The sequence below is a fragment of the Eptatretus burgeri genome, chromosome 13 (assembly GCF_056783735.1).
Source record: "Eptatretus burgeri isolate ZD-2024b chromosome 13, Ebu_testis_v1, whole genome shotgun sequence".
In the NCBI taxonomy this organism is placed as follows: Eukaryota; Metazoa; Chordata; class Myxini; order Myxiniformes; family Myxinidae; genus Eptatretus; species Eptatretus burgeri.
Genome location: NC_140973.1, coordinates 61,004,692 through 61,021,892, shown reverse-complemented (window position 1 = coordinate 61,021,892; position 17,201 = coordinate 61,004,692). Strand labels below are relative to the sequence as shown.

Here is a 17,201-nt window from a genome sequence, read left to right as displayed (position 1 = left end):
AATCCCGCCCATTTAAGGCATAAAGTTATTTTGGGGATCAAATTTAAATTTGATACATCCTTAACCTGAATGTTGATTATAAGGAATATTTTAGTCTTAGTTTGAAGTCAATTAAACCATTTTTGACGAAGTTATGAGCGAAAAGATTTTGACCTTTTCGTGACCTGACCTTTGACCTAATTGGAACCAAAAGTTAATGGGGTTGTCCGAGGTTCATTACCCACCTGTGGATACAATTTGACAGTGTTTGAGCCAGCCGTTTTCCCGTAAAGTTGTCTTTTCATAACCATGTGTTAGTTTCAATGGAAAATTTGTAATTTTGACCGATGGCCATGACCCCCAAAACTTCGGACCCTACCGATCTTCACAAATATGCATTTTCACTATAGGAATGGGTAGGATTATAAGTGACAAATAGAATAAGGTTCACTATAAGCTTAGTTTGAAGTAAATCACATCATTTTTGACGAAGTTATGAGCGAAAAACGATTTTGATGTTTTTGTGACCTTGACCTTGACCTTTGATCCAATTGGACCCAAAAGTTAATGGGGTCGTCCAAGGTTCATTGCCCACCTGTGGATTAAATTTGATAGTGTTTGCTAAAGCCGTTTTGCCATAAAGTTGCTAACAGACAGACAGACAAACAAACAGACAAACAAACCGGACGATTGCAATATCCCGCTCCCTCCCTCCGGGAGGGGGCGGGATAACAAGTAGAGATACATTTAACGTACACCGCCTCCATTCCAAAATAAATAAATAACAAATCCTCCAGCACGCGACATTGCCGGGCCACCTTCGGCACCCAGCAATGAGGTGAACGTGCACAAATGATACTTACTCGCTGTGCAGCAGCACATGGAAACAGAATTGGGAGGGAGCGGTGTTCAACAATTGATTGATTAATTGTGTAATTTAAAATAAAACAAATAATAATCGTAAAATAATTAATTTCTTCAGCGATTCACTAATAGTAGACCAAAACCACCACCGTTTCATCTGAATCTGTAACGTTTTGAAAATTAATTGATTGATTGACCAATAAATCAAAAATACCCTTTATAGCCAAATCACTTGTTTCCTATTTTGTCTCCAAATATCAGCTTCCAAGCTTACAAGGTGCCTGAGGTATTGCTCAGATGAGAAAGAAAATAACTAAGGAATTAATAAATCGAAAGTAATTAATCAATTGAAGAATCAAAAAATAAAAAGGACCGCTGGACCTGTTGCTTATCTGGGCTCAAGCCGAATGTTGTAACTCAAATTTGGTAAAATTCTGACAGGTAGGTCTGGTGAGGAAGGTTTTCAAAGGAATTTACGTGTTTTTTTCCAAACATTTTACTAAGTCCGCCATTTTGACACACTTCTGGTCATGTAATCAGCAATGACCTCTGCAATTTAACATCCCTATCCTGACCTTATGTTATGACCCAAATTTGGTAGCATTCTGGCTGGTGGGTCTGGAGAACAAAATTTTTAAAGAAATTTACTTGAAGTCATGTGACGAGAATGAGCTTTACAATTCCTGTTTCCAGTCGTGAAAATTACTGCAAAATTTCAGCCGGATCACCCCAGCAGTTTGGCCGGAGAAGTTGAAAAAGGAGACAAAAGGACAGCATGCATGTACTGACAATACCTTATCTGGAATGTAAATTACAGATGAGTTAAAAACGGTTTTTGCCAAAGCACATCTTCACTTTTGTCCCCAAATTTCAGCTTCCTAGCTCAAAGTATGGCTGAGATATCGCCTGGACAAACAAGAAAATACACATGCGGAGTAAAGACTGAGTACTCCCTTCTTCCTGTGCCTGGCGATGATGTCATGCATTGCCTGGATATGGAATTGGGAACAAGCGGTGTACATAAATACCCTTTATAGCCAAATCACTTGGTCACTGCTGTGACGAAATGTCAGCTTCCTCGCTCAGAAGGTACCTGAGATATTTCCAGGTTGAGAAATAAAATAAATAACAATTAATAAATCGATAATAATTAAGTAATTAATCAATTAATAGATTAATCAAAAATATAAAACACCATTTTTGCCAAAGCACATCTTTGCTTTTGTCCACAAATTTCAGTTTCCTAGCTCAAAGGATGGCTGAGACATCACCCAGACAAGCAAACAGAAAACAAATGCAGTAAAAACTTAGTGCTCCCTTCCTTCAACGCCCAGCGATGATGCCATGCATTTCCTCAATGCAATTGGGAAGGAACGGTTTACAACATTTATTCCCACATCACTCGATTAACATCCTGGGCAATAATCCTCGACCCTTTTGAACCTCGACCCGTCTGAACCTCGACCCGTCTGAACCTCGACCCGTCTGAACCTCGACCCGTCTGAACCTCCACCCGTCTGAACCTCGACCCGTCTGAACCTCCACCCGTCTGAACCTCCACCCGTCGGAACCTCCACCCGTCGGAACCTCCACCCGTCGGAACCTCCACCCGTCTGAACCTCCACCCGTCTGAACCTCCACCCGTCTGAACCTCCACCCATGTAAACCTCCACCCATCTTTTACTCCCTAGGTCTGATGGTATTCACTTTTCAAACCTCCACTGTGGACTGAGACGGAGACTGAACTCCTTCGGTACCAGGTCTCTTCGGAGAATCCTTAGCTATTGCTGGTCGGACTTTGTGTCCAACGAGTAGTTGCTGAGAGAGACTCAAATGAGATTTGTTACCTGTATAGTCCGTGAGCATCAGCTGTGGCTCATTTTCCTGATGCTGATCCTGCTCACCAGATTCTCTCAGCGAGGGTGCCTCGTGAGTGGAGGAGGCCAATGAGCTGACCATGTGCCTCGTGGTTGCAGCAGGTTTTGTCAGCATCTCAAGGAGATGGGGATGGGCCAGGCATCTGCCTGGGGGATGGCCAGACGGAGACCCCTGGAGTACCGGCGGAAAGTGGATGCAGTGACGCGCTGCTCTGGCACATGCTCCCATACCTGACCTGACTGTGAACACCACCCACACACAGCTTTTACAGTACAAACATAGACTCAACGACACCACTGACACCTGCAACCTTCACTAGGTCACCTTCCAGATACACAATACAACATGTTATGAAAGCCTGCACTACCCAGGCACCACAAAAGCAAGAGCACACCACAGATTTTGGATGTGAAGGATCTCTGAGTTGCTCCCGGTAGATTTGATTGATCGATTTCCGTGCCGTGACTGTGGCCTGTTCGAGCAGACTCGATTGGGGCTAATCTACAACAATTACTACTACTACTACTACTACTACTACTACTACTACTACTACTACGACTACTACTACGAGATGTGTTCAAATTTGAAGGTCTCCCAATTTATTTCATTACATACCTAAGACTTACAAAAATGACAAATGTACTTCACCTCCCAACATATCGTCCCTGAAAAGTGCTTATACAACTTTAGCACCTGTCTCATGATGTAAAGGCTGTCGCAAAGTTTTCATCATGGGTATGTAGATGTATGATCTGGAGTAGAGGTTGCGACCATGATGGCTTTTCCATTGTTGGAATAACCAAAAGTCAATGGAAACATGGTCAGGTGAGTCGGGTTGATGTGGCATTCATTCATTGCACGTCTGTTTGCAGAATTATTGCACCTGAGAAGCCAATATGGTGGGGCATTGTCATGGTGGAAGTGAAACCCTGACTGTGCAAGATCCGGACGTTTCTCCTGCATTGCTAACAAAAGCTGCTTTTTGAACACCTCACGGTAATTGTTGTCGGCTGTGACTGACATTTGTCTCTTTTGGAAAGCAATCGGTGAGAATGATGCTACGAGCATCACAAAAGATGACCATCACCATCATCTTCTCTGCTCCCAAAATTTGGTGAAAGCGAGTCTGAAAACTTCCAGTGCGCCGACTACCTTTTGGTTTCTGGATTAATGAAGGTAATCCAGGAATTTATCCATTGTCAAAATGCTGCTCACAAATCGTTCCCCACTCTTTCTGGTAACCATGTTCTGAAACAGTGTCGCGTGACCTTTTGGTCGTCTGTGAGCATTTTGCGGCAGCCAGCACTCAGAAAGTTTTGGGATTTTGAGATTGGTATGCAAAATCGTCTCCACAGAACCATTTGATATGCCTGGGACCATGAAGAGTTCTTTCGCCATTTTTCTCTGATTGCTCATCACCAGTTCTTACACGCACTGAATGTTGTCCAGTGAATGGCTTGTTCGGCATTATCTGGAGTGAGGCTCCGGTTTGATGCTTTCACGTCCTTTTTAACTTCCGCACCCAACTCAAAACGTTTTTCACATCTGTGGTTGACTCTCCACACATTGCAACCAGGTGGTCATGTCCACTGGGGTTTACCTTCTCAGATGCTTAAAAAAAATGAACTGAGAGATGTTGTAATCTCCTCCTGTCTGTTGCTCTATCTCCTGCAAAATGCTTGTGCAGAAATTCACCAAATTTGGTAGTTATGATCATCACATGGAAAGAAGGTGCAAGAGCCTATCATTTTTTGCCACACCCCCTGGGTCTGGATCAAATGGTCAAAAAGCAACAAATGCAATTACAGGCACAGTTTAGAAACTTTTTAATGAAACTTTGTACATGTATTCGACCAAGACGCATGAAATATATCACGATTTTTAGGATTTAACCCTCGGTTTAAGCCCTAGTAGGTGGGGGACTTAGAGTCACGGGTCAAGACAGGGAAAAAAAGTTTTCAACTGAAAATTTGATATTGGGTGTTTCCTGGGTTTTGCCCTCTTTTTTTTTTTTACCATCTTTCAACTCTGCTTTCGGTGTGAAGCATGGGGATTTACGATGGCTGCGCCATCGACTTCGCTCTAGTTGCTGTTGCAAGCAGAAAGTGGCCATTTTTATGTGTCCAAATACACAACACCACGTGATGTGACACACTCTGCTGCCACATCACCCCATCATCACCACATCGCATAATAGTTTACATTAACATGTGCAATTGTCGTTGAACTCTCATCCACACATTCAGAATTATGAATTGGGAGACCTTCATGTTTGAATGAACCCATAATTCGGAGACGTGTACCACTCTTTAATGGGCCCAATTATTCCCTCCTCCTTGCGGGAACGGCCGAGGAATGTTATTTGGCCAGGTCTTTCACGAACCGACAAGCCAGGCATCGTGTTCAACCGTCGGTGATTTTGGCAGGAATTCGGAATTTGTTCAGAATGCCAGTGAAAACTCACCTCCTCTTCGCAAAAAAAACATAGTGGGATCTTTTACATCTACCAATTGATGCTAACAGAATGGACACCCAGCTTAATGTCCATCCAAGGGACGGCGCATTTTGCGATGCAAATCCCTGCCTGCGAAGCGCCAATCCGACCGTTTATCACAGGGTTGGGATTCGAATCTAGCACAAACAGCTAGATGGTGAGTGCACTAGCTCAACAACATCCTGTCAGACTGAGTCGCCACACTACCGTTTGTATAAAATATTTTGCAATGTAGTTAAAGTTTTGTTGATGCGTCCAATCAAAACAAAACCTTGAGAAGATCCTGGTACAAGTTCATGAATTCCTTGATGCCTCTCTCTCTTTCACCCACAAATTTCATAAACCAACAGTTCTTCGTTTGAATGTTTCAGGGGCAGAGCGTGTGAAAATTGGAAATGCTGCGATAAGGATGATGTGATGGACCAACTGGCCTTTTCTTTTGGATCTTTATCATCATTGTATGCTCTTTTACCTTAGAAAAATCAATTCCACAATAAGAAAGCTGCAGTCTTTCTTTGAACTGCATTTCCACGTCTCGTTACTATAGGTTAAAACTGGTTGTCACAACCTATTGGGTCATTTGAGTTGCTTACTTCTGGTTCAGATCTCGCCTGCTCCTTACGAACAATATTGACAACCTTCGAACCAACTCAACCCCATTTTCCATCACTATAACTTCTTATCCCATTTCAGGAACCTGGCTTCTTTTTCTACCGTGCACTTGGAGCATTGCCCTTGCCGCAGCCCCGGGCACTCTACCGGATGCACGACTGTTGGCGCTGTTTGGGGTTGGTGCCGCACTCATGCGGGGGGCAGGCTGCACTATCAACGATCTTTGGGACCGGGACATTGACAAGAAGGTGGGTGCTTTATAGTTCGGTCGGGTCACGTTGTGCATTTAAACCGATCTTGCTCAAAAAGATGATGCTGATCTTCAGGATTAAGTGGAGTTGAAGTCCCATACCAAGGAGAGCCCCATGCACTGATTTATCATTTTATTTTCATTGAAGGTGCAACGTACGGCCTTGAGACCGCTTGCCGCTGGTACAATCACCCCCTTTCAAGCCCTGCTGGCATTGGCAGGCCAGCTTAGTCTGGCACTTGGTATCCTGCTCTGCCTCAACTGGTACAGGTGAAGACTGTGATAGGCTTAAATGCAGCATTTGTTCAAGGTTCCATGCTAAGACCGTAATTTTGTTTTGCCTTGACCTGGTTGAATGAAATGCTGAAATGGAAGTGCAGGGAACTACCAAAGGGACATTCATGTGGCCTTTTAAAGTGCATTAGTTTCTTCTTCATTTTGGTTAGATTTGCCTGTGCTTTGCCCTGTTTCAAAAAAAAGAAGAAAGTTTTTGGAAGTTTTGTATTTTCCTTGGAGAGTTTGACTTTCAATGGGTCCACGTGTTCGTGGTTTGTAAGTTTGATGTACGGTTTGTCATGGAACCATACAGTGAACCCTCTAATTTAATCATTTAATGCCCGGATGACAGCCATTCATTGGGAATGATAGCAAACTGCCTTGTTTTCATTACCCGTTTGGAGTGTTGCCAGGCCGTTAACATTTCTCACTTGCCCTTTGATAATTTGACACGGACATCGCAGTTATTTCTGGCACAATTTATCTTCCGATGCTGACTAAATATGATAAAGTGGCACATAACGTCGTCAAACCTTGGAACTTGGTTGAACGCGAGCATTAATCCATCCGTACGTGCTTGTTGTGCTTATGAATGAAGAAGGTAAGTCCCATTGATACGTTCCTTTCTTCTGCAGCGTGCTGCTTGGTGCCTCATCTCTACTCTTCGTTGTCACCTATCCTCTGATGAAGAGAATTACTTATTGGCCACAGTTTGTGCTCGGTAAATGGAAATGTTGTTGTTGTCACCTTTAGTAACATGTGAACACAGAATGAGTCTCAGTGCATGGTGCAAGGAGTACGTGCACATTTGTAACAGACCCCGATGGCTGCTCGTGTTTTGCAGGACTTACCTTTAACTGGGGAGCACTGCTCGGCTGGGCTGCAGTGAAGGGATCGTGTGATTGGTCAGTATGCTTGCCCCTGTATTTCTCGGGGCTAATGTGGACGCTCGTTTATGACACCATCTATGCACACCAGGTAGCAATGGATACACGTTGCCTATTCCAGACTGTGTACGCGCACACATTTCCAAAACGATTGCAGTGATGTTCCGCATTGCCAGGAGATGGCACTGGTTTATCAGATGAAGCCGTCTCAGTTATGCTTGTGCCAGGTTCTCAATGAGGTATCTTTTTATACGCTACCGTTTGATATTATCGTACTGGTGGTATGCTGACTCGTTTTGATGCAATAATTATTTCAACCCAGTTTCTGATGACTAATGAATGAACGGATGAACGAAGAAAATCTGGTGCTGTGAATGGGTATTCTCACAAATGTGTACATACCAGTTTGTTGAAGAATTTACGGAACTGCATGAACATTTACAGGGTGAGCATTGTACAAGTTGTTCCATAAAGGTCACATGGTTTAGCAGCTATGATTTTTTTTTTTTTTGAAAAGTAAACCTAAGAAAGAAAAATCTTCTCCAGAACAGCTCGACAGATCAAGGGGAAACTTCACACACATGTTCCCCAAGCCTTGGGGATACCAGAATGTTTATGAATAATTAGTAACTCACATGGTCTGGCAGCCATATTGGATTGAACAAAAATCTTTGAAAATTTCTTTCTTTTGAACAACTTCATAAATCGACGTGAAACTTCACAATTATGATATTGTAGTGATAAATTTCAACCTGATCGGACGCATTGTCTGGCAGCCAGAATTATTTAATATTTTGAATGTGAGTTCAGGGATTTAAATCAAACTTGATCCAAGTATTATAATGATGTTTATCCGATCAGTAAGCCTGGTGTTGGCTTAGTGGTTAGGGTGGCGGCTTGGGATCCTCGGGTCCTGAGTTCAAGCCCCGTTGTCCGCTGAATTTATATACACCAGGAGGTTGACTCAGCCTGTCATCCTTCCCATGTCGGCAAAATGAGCACCAGTGTACTGGTAAGGGGGACACTGCATCAGTGGCATTGCCGCGTCACAACCAATGATGCAACCAGCAGCCACAGGCTGCACGAAAGAAAGAGAGAAAGAGAGAGAGAGAGAGAGAGAGAGAGAGAGAGAGAGAGATATATATATATATATATATATATATATATATATATATATATATATATATATATATATATATATATAGATATATATATAGAGATAGATATATAGAGAGATAGATATATATAGAGATATATATAGAGATATATATATATATATATATATATATATATATATATATATATATATATATATATATATATATATATATATATATATATAGAGATATATATATATAGAGATATATATATATAGAGATATATATATATATATATATATATATATATATATATATATATATATATATATATATATATATATATATATATATATATATATATATATATATATATATATATATATATATATATATATATATATATATATATATATATATATAGAGATATATATATATATATATATATATATATATATATATATATATATATATATATATATATATATATATAGAGATATATATATATATATATATATATAGAGATATATATATATATATATATAGAGATATATATATATAGAGATATATATATATATATAGAGATATATATATATATATATAGAGATATATATAGAGATATATATATATATATATATATATATATATATATATATATATATATATATATATATATATATATATATATATATATATATATATATATATATATATATATAGAGATATATATATATGTAGAGATATATATATATAGAGAGAGAGACAGAGAGACAGAGAGACAGACAGACAGACAGACAGACAGACAGACAGATTATTTAATATTAAAACATTGGTGGTGGACAAATCACGGAAAGAGCAAAGGATGCAAGACCAGAAAGAAGGAAGAAGACAGAGAGACCACCAGACACCTGTCTGTGATGCCAAAGTGATAGGTCCACAGACTCAGCTTCAGTGCGGGATATTCAAATGATCAGGCAGGTCTTGATTTCCACGGCATCAAGCTGAGCAAGATGTGAGGCAAGGGAGCCAGCCCATAGGGGAGAGCAGTACTCCATCAAGCTGTGGATGAAGGCCTTGTAGGTGCATAGGAGTTCAGGTGTGCCAAAGAAGAACTTTGTACGACAGAGGAAGCTCAGTCAGCGGCTGGCTTTGGAGGCCAACTTTGAAATGTGGTTTGACAAAGTCAACTGATTGTAGGTTCAAATGCCAGCAGATTGTACCCTGGTCAGTTAATTTTGAAACAATTTCTCCTGAGAAAGGTCCTTTGAACCTCATTCAATAAGAGGGGATAAACGTTTCCCCCCATTCCACCAGATTGTTCTGGAGGGGGAGAAGGGTTGTGTGTTTGTAAGCTGTGTACAGATTGCAGAAAAGGCTGTGAACTTTCAAACCTTTTATTTATTTATTTTGTTGTATATTACTCAGTCCTACTATTTATTCTCAGACATGTTTGCAAATTGTTGTGTTTTGCTCATGGCAGCAGTCGCATATCATTTGAATCTTTATATGGCACCGAAATCACTGTGGACATTCAGGAAAACCGCATGTTTTCCTTCCTGTGGTTATCTATCGCTTGCAGGATAAAGTCGATGATGTCATCATTGGGGTGAAGTCTACGGCTTTGCGTTTTGGAGACAACACCAAGCCCTGGTTAACGGCTTTCTCCTTGGCTATGATCGGTGGGCTGACGACAGCCGGAGTTTCGGCCGATCAGAGCTTTCCTTATTTCATCGCTGTGGCCGGCGCTGCCTGCCATCTGGCTCGCCAGGTTAGCTTCCACGACAAAACGGTGTTTCATTCTCTATTGAGGAGCTTTTCTTTTAATACCAAATTCAAATATCAGCTTCTTCATGCTGTGATGTTTTATCCTTTTTCCTTTTTTAATTTTTTTTCATTCAAACCTTTGTGTACCCCCATCTCCAACTGTTCATTAAATATATTTCAAGACTAGAAGCGAAAATATGGAAATCCTGTTCAAGCAAATGATTAAATCATTATGTTTTAGTGCACTGATAAGTTCTGCCAATTCCACATGGAATGTACAACAGGCCTATCAGTAGGTTGTTCAGTTGTGTTTTTGTGACGTAAATTGCCTGCTACTAAGCTGTGATTTTGACTCGCGATAAAATCAAGACTCTACTGCAGTTAGCCCAGGGATTGGAAGGTTTGAAGCGGAAAAGTGAATGATGGTTCTTTCATGGTTGTCTACAAACTCTTACCGTTCCATCAACATGAAAGCTCGAGTCAAAAATAAACATCGTTTTAAAAATGAGCAGACGTGAGCGGACGAGAGCATTGCTACAAGTGCTCAAATCACCAAAAGGATCTCAATCGGACAAAACTAATGAACATTAATAAATACTATAGGATCCAAGCCATTATAAACAAGGTGTGTTGGTGAAATTAATAAATATAAATGCATATGCAGGACAGTGCAAAAGTTTGGGTTATTTCACTTTTGTGGTGCTATTCCCCGTTAAAGACATTTGTGGGAAGTACGAAGTGTAAGAAAGGGAAATAAAAATTCAAATTTCTGTGAAAGTCAATTTAATATGAGTTACCTTTAAGTATGTAAAATAAATCAGGAAATTTAAAAACTTTAATTTTTGCGATACATATATGAGGCCAAGTACAATAAATCATTAGTTTCTCATCCAGGCTTATCAAAAAAATGGAGGGGGTGCCTTACGATTCGATATTTTCCAGATTTTTAGATCCTCGTGGAGGATCTCGGTCTTACTCACGTTGTTGTTCTTGTGGACTTTTTTGTTTCACAGCCTACAGTTTTCATCGAAACTTCCTGAAACTTGGCATATACATGTAAAAATTCCCTGCGCAGACAGTAACCATCTCCGATTTTGAAAATTCTTCCTAGAAAAAAAGTTATGACGTCAAAATATCTCCGCTAATGGAAATCGCCTAAAAAATTATCTCAAACTCGGCAAGCTTTTTGAATTCTGTTTGCAGGAATCGTACAGGGCATTAACAGAGATGAATTACCACACATATGATACATCGCTATGATGTCATTCCTATTTTTTGACATTTTTTGTTTCACAACCCAGAGTTTTCATCGGATCTTCGTGAAACTTGCCATGTATATGCAGAAAGCCCACGCACAGGCAATAACCATTTCCGATTTTGGAAATTCTTCCTAGAAAAAAGTTTACGTCATAATATCGCCGCTAATGGAAATCGCATATTCCATTATCTCCGAAACTAGGCAAGCCGTTTGAATTTTGTTTGCGGGAATCAAGCCGGGCATTAGCACAGATAATTTATCGCAAACCTGATACATCGCAATGACGCCATATTCGTTTTTATGACGTCATCATTAAGAGGACGAGGATCTTAGCTCATTTGAGCTTGTTATTGTTTTTTTAATATTTCTTCCAAGATGGCCACCACATGGTGGTGGCTCGTCTCATCACAATCCACCAATAGGTGAATTTGCAGTTGGAAATGGTATTAAAATTAAACTTGCACAATTTTTTGTGTGATGGATATCTGCAGCATCAAACAAGGCTTTTAGAAACCTGTGCCATGTCGCCACCATAGTTCAGAGGGGGAGAAGCGACCCAAAAGTGAGCTTGCGTAAGTTTCTGCCTTCCAGCATCATCAGTATGCACTTGACCACTACCCCCGCCCCTCTCACCGCATTGGCCTGACGAATCGTCTCATCCGAGACTGTCAAAATCACCGTTTACCTTTTGTGTTGACTGAAATCCGTGTTCCATCATGACCATTGATGTGGAAACCCGATGTTTATGTCAATATAAACGGGCGAATATCACCTCTTCACTGTTAAGTCATGGATTTGGATAACATCCCATGTGGGATGGCTTAAGGTGGCTGGTTCATGGTTTCAGCGCCCACAAGCTCATCGCTGGACTTGGTATTCCAACGCTGGCGGTGTGGCAAAGGAGATTGACCATGTCCTCATTGACGGTCGTTGGAGGATGATCCAGAACTGCAGGGTCTACCAGAGTGCTCAGTTCCTCAATACTGACCACAGGCTTGTTGTAGCAACTCTAAAGCTGCACCTTAAATCCTGGAGAATTGTACCATCCCAGCCTAGGCTGGATGTTGCCAAGCTCAGGGATGAGAGAGTAGCTGAGGAGTTTGCGAACAGGCTGAGTGGACACTTGGGGGGGTCTGGGTGCTTTGGGGGGTCCTGAAGAGTTGTGGAGCGCCTTCAAGACCACCGTCCTTGATGTTGCCGGTGGATGTCTTGGAGCTCACCGCAGGGCAAAGAAGAATTTTGTCTCAAGGGACACTGGATACCATTGACCAGAGTCGCAGGGCCAGGCTGAATGGCAGAGCTGAGCTGTTCAGGGAGCTGAGGCGTAAAACTGTACGTGCACTGAGGGTGGACAAGGAGGCCTATGTGCGAGGAATCTGTGAGGGGGTAGAGCATCACCTGTGGACAGGTGATTCTCATCCCGCTTACAGAGGAATTTGCGCATTACGTTCATCCAAGCCCATCCCTCGGAGCACTGCAGTTCGAGCAGAGAGTGGTAGGCTCTTGACAGAGGAGTCTGAAGTGAAGGCCCGCTGGGCCGGTTACTTTGAGCGGTTGTACCAGGCTGATCCCCCAGCTGTCGAGTTGGACGTCAAGGGTGTTACAATTTCTGTTGCTGACCCTCGAATCAACTGTGGTCCACCTTCGCTTGTGGAAACACGGGCTGCGGTGAACCAGTTGAAACGGGGCAAAGCTCCAGGGATCTGTAGCATCCATGCCGAACTTCTCAAGGCTGGTGGAAAAGCTGCACTCGTGTCATTGCATGCAGTTTTTTGCTCTGCCTGGAACACAGGCATCATCCCAACTGACTGGAAGAGGGGCCTTGTTGTCCCTCTCTGGAAAGGGAAGGGTGATCGCCAAGACTGCAACAACTACCAAGGGGTGACGCTGCTCTCAGTGCCGGGCAAGGTCTTTGCTCGGATAATTCTTGATAGGGTTCGCCACCATCTGCTTGAGCACCAGCGTCCAGAGCAGTCAGGCTTTACACCAAAGAGGTCAACGATTGACCGTATCCTTGCCCTTCGTGTCCTCACCGGATGCAGACGAGAGTTTCGGCAGGGGCTGCTTGCAGCCTATGTTGATCTCTGTAAAGCGTTCGATTCAATGAATCAGGATGTCCTCTGGAGGATTCTTGGTCTTCGTCGGGTGCCACCAAAACTGATCGATCTGATTTCTGAACTCTACTCTGGTACTGAGAGTGCTGTGAAGTGTGGTGGTACCATCTCTGACTTATTTCCAATTGTTACTGGAGTTCGTCAGGGGTGTGTACTTGCCCCCACACTTTTCAGCACTTGTATGGACTGGATTTTAGGGAGGATGTCGGAGAGATCAAGTTGCGGTGCATCGTTTGGGAATGTCAAGATCTCGGACCTTGATTTTGCAGATGATGCAGTCATCTTTGCGGAGACTTTAGACATCCTTTTGGGGGCCCTCGAGGTGCTGAATGAGGAGTCATGTTGTCATGAGCAGTGATATTCATGTCTCTGCTGGCTGCGAGTCAGAGGTCAATAGACGTCTGGGTCGGGCCTGGGGAGTCATGGATTCACTGGATCATGGGGTGTGGCGCTGCCGGTACCTGTGCGGGAGGACGAAAGTCCGAGTCTTCAGGTCCTTGGTACTTCCAGTCTTGCTCTATGGGTGCGAGACTTGGACTCTGACCAAGGATCTGAGATGGAGACTTAATTCCTTTGGTACCAGGTGTCTTCGGAGAATTCTTGGCTATCGCTGGTCGGATTTTGTGTCCAACGAGCGGTTGCTGAGAGAGACTCGGATGAGATTTGTTACCTGCATAGTCCGTGAGCATCAGTTGCGGCTGTATGGACATGTGGCTCGTTTTCCTGACGCTGATCCTGCTCACCAGATTCTCTCAGCAAGGGAGTCTCATGAGTGGAGGAGGCCAGTGGGCTGACCACGTGCCTCATGGTTGCAGCAGGTTGACCATCATCTCAAGGAGATGGGGATGGGCCTGGCATCTGCCTGGGGGATCGCCAGACGGAGGCCCCTGGAGTACTGGCTGAAAGTGGACGCAGCGACGCGCTGTTCTGGCACATGCTCCCATACCTGACCTGACCTGGATGGCTTGCCAGAGGCTCCACGCGGAATGATGGCCAATGAGCCACAAACACGTCCGTGAATTGATTCTGGGGCTGGTGCGGGGGGAGGGGGGGTGACATTCTGGCATTGCCACAAAGACTTTTATAACAAGCTGACTGATGCTGCAGTGAGAAGCTGGCCTAAAGTAGTGGGTGGTTCTGTGTTGTGCAGAATGCAAATAAGCTGGAGGTTGTATATTGTACTTTACCTTCTTTCCCAGTTACAATTCAGAAACCTAGTGAACTGTGTAATTGCCAATTAAACAGGGATGATGTATTGAAAGCCTTCCCTGTTGGTCAGAACTTTTGCAGCAAGTGCTGATGTGGCACATGGGTCTTGTGTCTGGATAGCCAAATTTATTACTTATTTGGCTGTGCAGGCCAGTGACTACTTCAACTCTGATGGGCAAATAACACATGAACCTGCAGCCAAAACATGATATTCTTTCCAAGATAACCTGTTAACGCTGTTAATGCTACGGCCACACAATCGAAGGTTTGAGTATATTTCAACACGGTCATTGAGCCTGATTCTGACGATGTTCATTCTTCAACAATGAAAACTATAACTTAATCATCAGTTTGCACGGTCACCAATACGGCGACGGACACAAAGGTCACGTGACATAATGCCGTTGCGTTAATTTCATTCATAATAAGTTTATTGGCAACTATTGGTCCTGTTGGCCTCATCTGTTGGCTTTGTGAGTTGTGAACATTTTGAGGATGCAGTTTCTCACATTGTCATACATAAAGGCCAGACCTTAGGGTAAGTGGGATAAAATGGCTTTGTGCTAGTTCTGCTGCACCTTTTTGACATCATGTACAACAGTTTAATCACTCTTCCTATTCCCATAGTGTGTGCTGCACAGCAAAACATGGCCAATTAAACTTTATTTCAAAACAAACAACAGTTTATTTATGTTTCTCTAGGAAGTAAATATTTGAATGGACTATCTTGATGGACGTTTGTCAGCACCTCCAGCAAAGATGACTAACATGTCGCCGGTTCCTTGCAGTTGTCCATCTGCAATTGGCCGTACGGCGCAACTGTGCACGGTGATGTTTGATGGCCATTGCGTTTACCGCCTGAGAAGTGATAGCTTCAGCAAATTGGCCATCCAAGGTTAACTGGGAGGTCTACATACATTTTTTGATTGCTTTCGTGCCTTCAGAAAGTATTCACACCCCTTGACTTTTTCACATTTTGTTGTTACAGCCTGAATTTAAAATGGTTTAAATTGAGATCTATTTTTTTTTTGTCCGATCTACACAAATACCCCATAACATCAAAGTATAATTTTATTTTATTATTAGGGTACCCTGTGAGTACAGGGTACCCTATTGTTTTTCTTCTGTTTATTAGGGTACCCTGTCAGTACAGGGTACCCTATTGTTTTTCTTCTGTTTATTTATTAGGGTACCCTGTGAGTACAGGGTACCCTATTGTTTTCCTTCTGTTTATTATTATTATTATTACGCATTATTATTATTATTATTATTTTTCCGCCGGCATTTTGCACCCTTTTTCGCTTTAAAAATCATTTTCTCTGGAACACTAAGTCCGATCGACAGGAAATTTTCACCATAGTATGTATCTTTTTTGATAGCACAATCACGTTATAATTATGACGTCATTGGTCACGTGGTACGGTCGCCATCTTGAAAAAAGCGCTAAACTTTGGACATCTGTATCTCGGAAACCGTGCAATGGAAAAATTTTTCGTTTGATACATTTTACTAAGCTCCCTATGGGGAACACGTGTGATTTTTCGTGACGTCATAGGTGAAGCGATATACCGGTGAAAATTCGTCAAGTATAACGCCATATAGGAAAAATCTGAAAAATTCTGAGCGTCATCTACATCAAAATTCATCGTCAAAAATGTTTTTTTTGACGTCATCGATGACGTAATTCGGCCGCCATCTTGTTTTTTAGTGTTTTTTTTTTAAAATCTTCTTCTCCAGAAGGGCTAGGCAGATTAAGGCGAAACTTTACACACACATTCCCCCTGAGGTCCTCTTTCAAGTTTGTTAATTTGTTGTTGATACGTCACATGGTTTGGCGGCCATCTTGAAAAAACCCTAAAACCTTCAAACATCTTCTTCTCCAGAAGCGCTGGGCCAATGAAGGCGCGATTTCAGAACTATATTCGGGACATGTATGCGATGCAAGTTTGTTAATTTCGAAGTGATAGGTCACATGGTTTGGCCGCCATGTTGGATTTAAGAAAAATATTAAATAATGTTTTCTCTGGAATTTCACAAGCCATCGAAGCGAAAATTTGCAAGTGCCTTCCTCCCTCAAGTCTGCATACATGGTAAAAATTTTTTACCTCAGAAGTCACATGGTTTGGCGGCCATCTTGGATAGAAAAATAGACCTTATCCGATTTACACGAAACTTCACACAGTTGTTCGGGTCGACGAGGGAAAGCAGAATTTAAATTTATGATATCATAGGTCACAAGGTTCGGCAGCCATCTTGGATTGAAAATGAATAAATTTTAAAAATCTTCTTCTCCAGAAGGGCAAGACAGATGAAGACGAAACTTCACACATATATTCCCCATGAGGTCCTTTCTCAAGTTTGTTAATTTGTTCTTGATCGGTCACATGGTTTGGCGGCCATCTTGAAAAAACCCGAAAACCTTCAAACATCTTCTTCTCCAGAAGCGTTGGCCCAATGAAGGGGAGATTTCAGAACTATATTCGGGACAGGAAGGCGATATAAGTTTGTTAATTTCGAAT

The 17,201-nt window shown here is 42.1% G+C and overlaps 1 protein-coding gene across 1 annotated transcript in view; it reads left to right on the top strand.

Annotated features, from left to right (window-relative positions):
- Window positions 1-17,201, top strand: part of COQ2 (coenzyme Q2, polyprenyltransferase) — a 50,277-nt gene that overhangs the window by 1,160 nt on the left and 31,916 nt on the right. Inside the window, 5 exon segments of the mRNA XM_085852695.1 lie at window positions 5,909-6,075; window positions 6,226-6,347; window positions 6,989-7,074; window positions 7,198-7,331; window positions 9,917-10,105. Coding sequence (XP_085708821.1) covers window positions 5,909-6,075; window positions 6,226-6,347; window positions 6,989-7,074; window positions 7,198-7,331; window positions 9,917-10,105 — 698 coding nt within the window.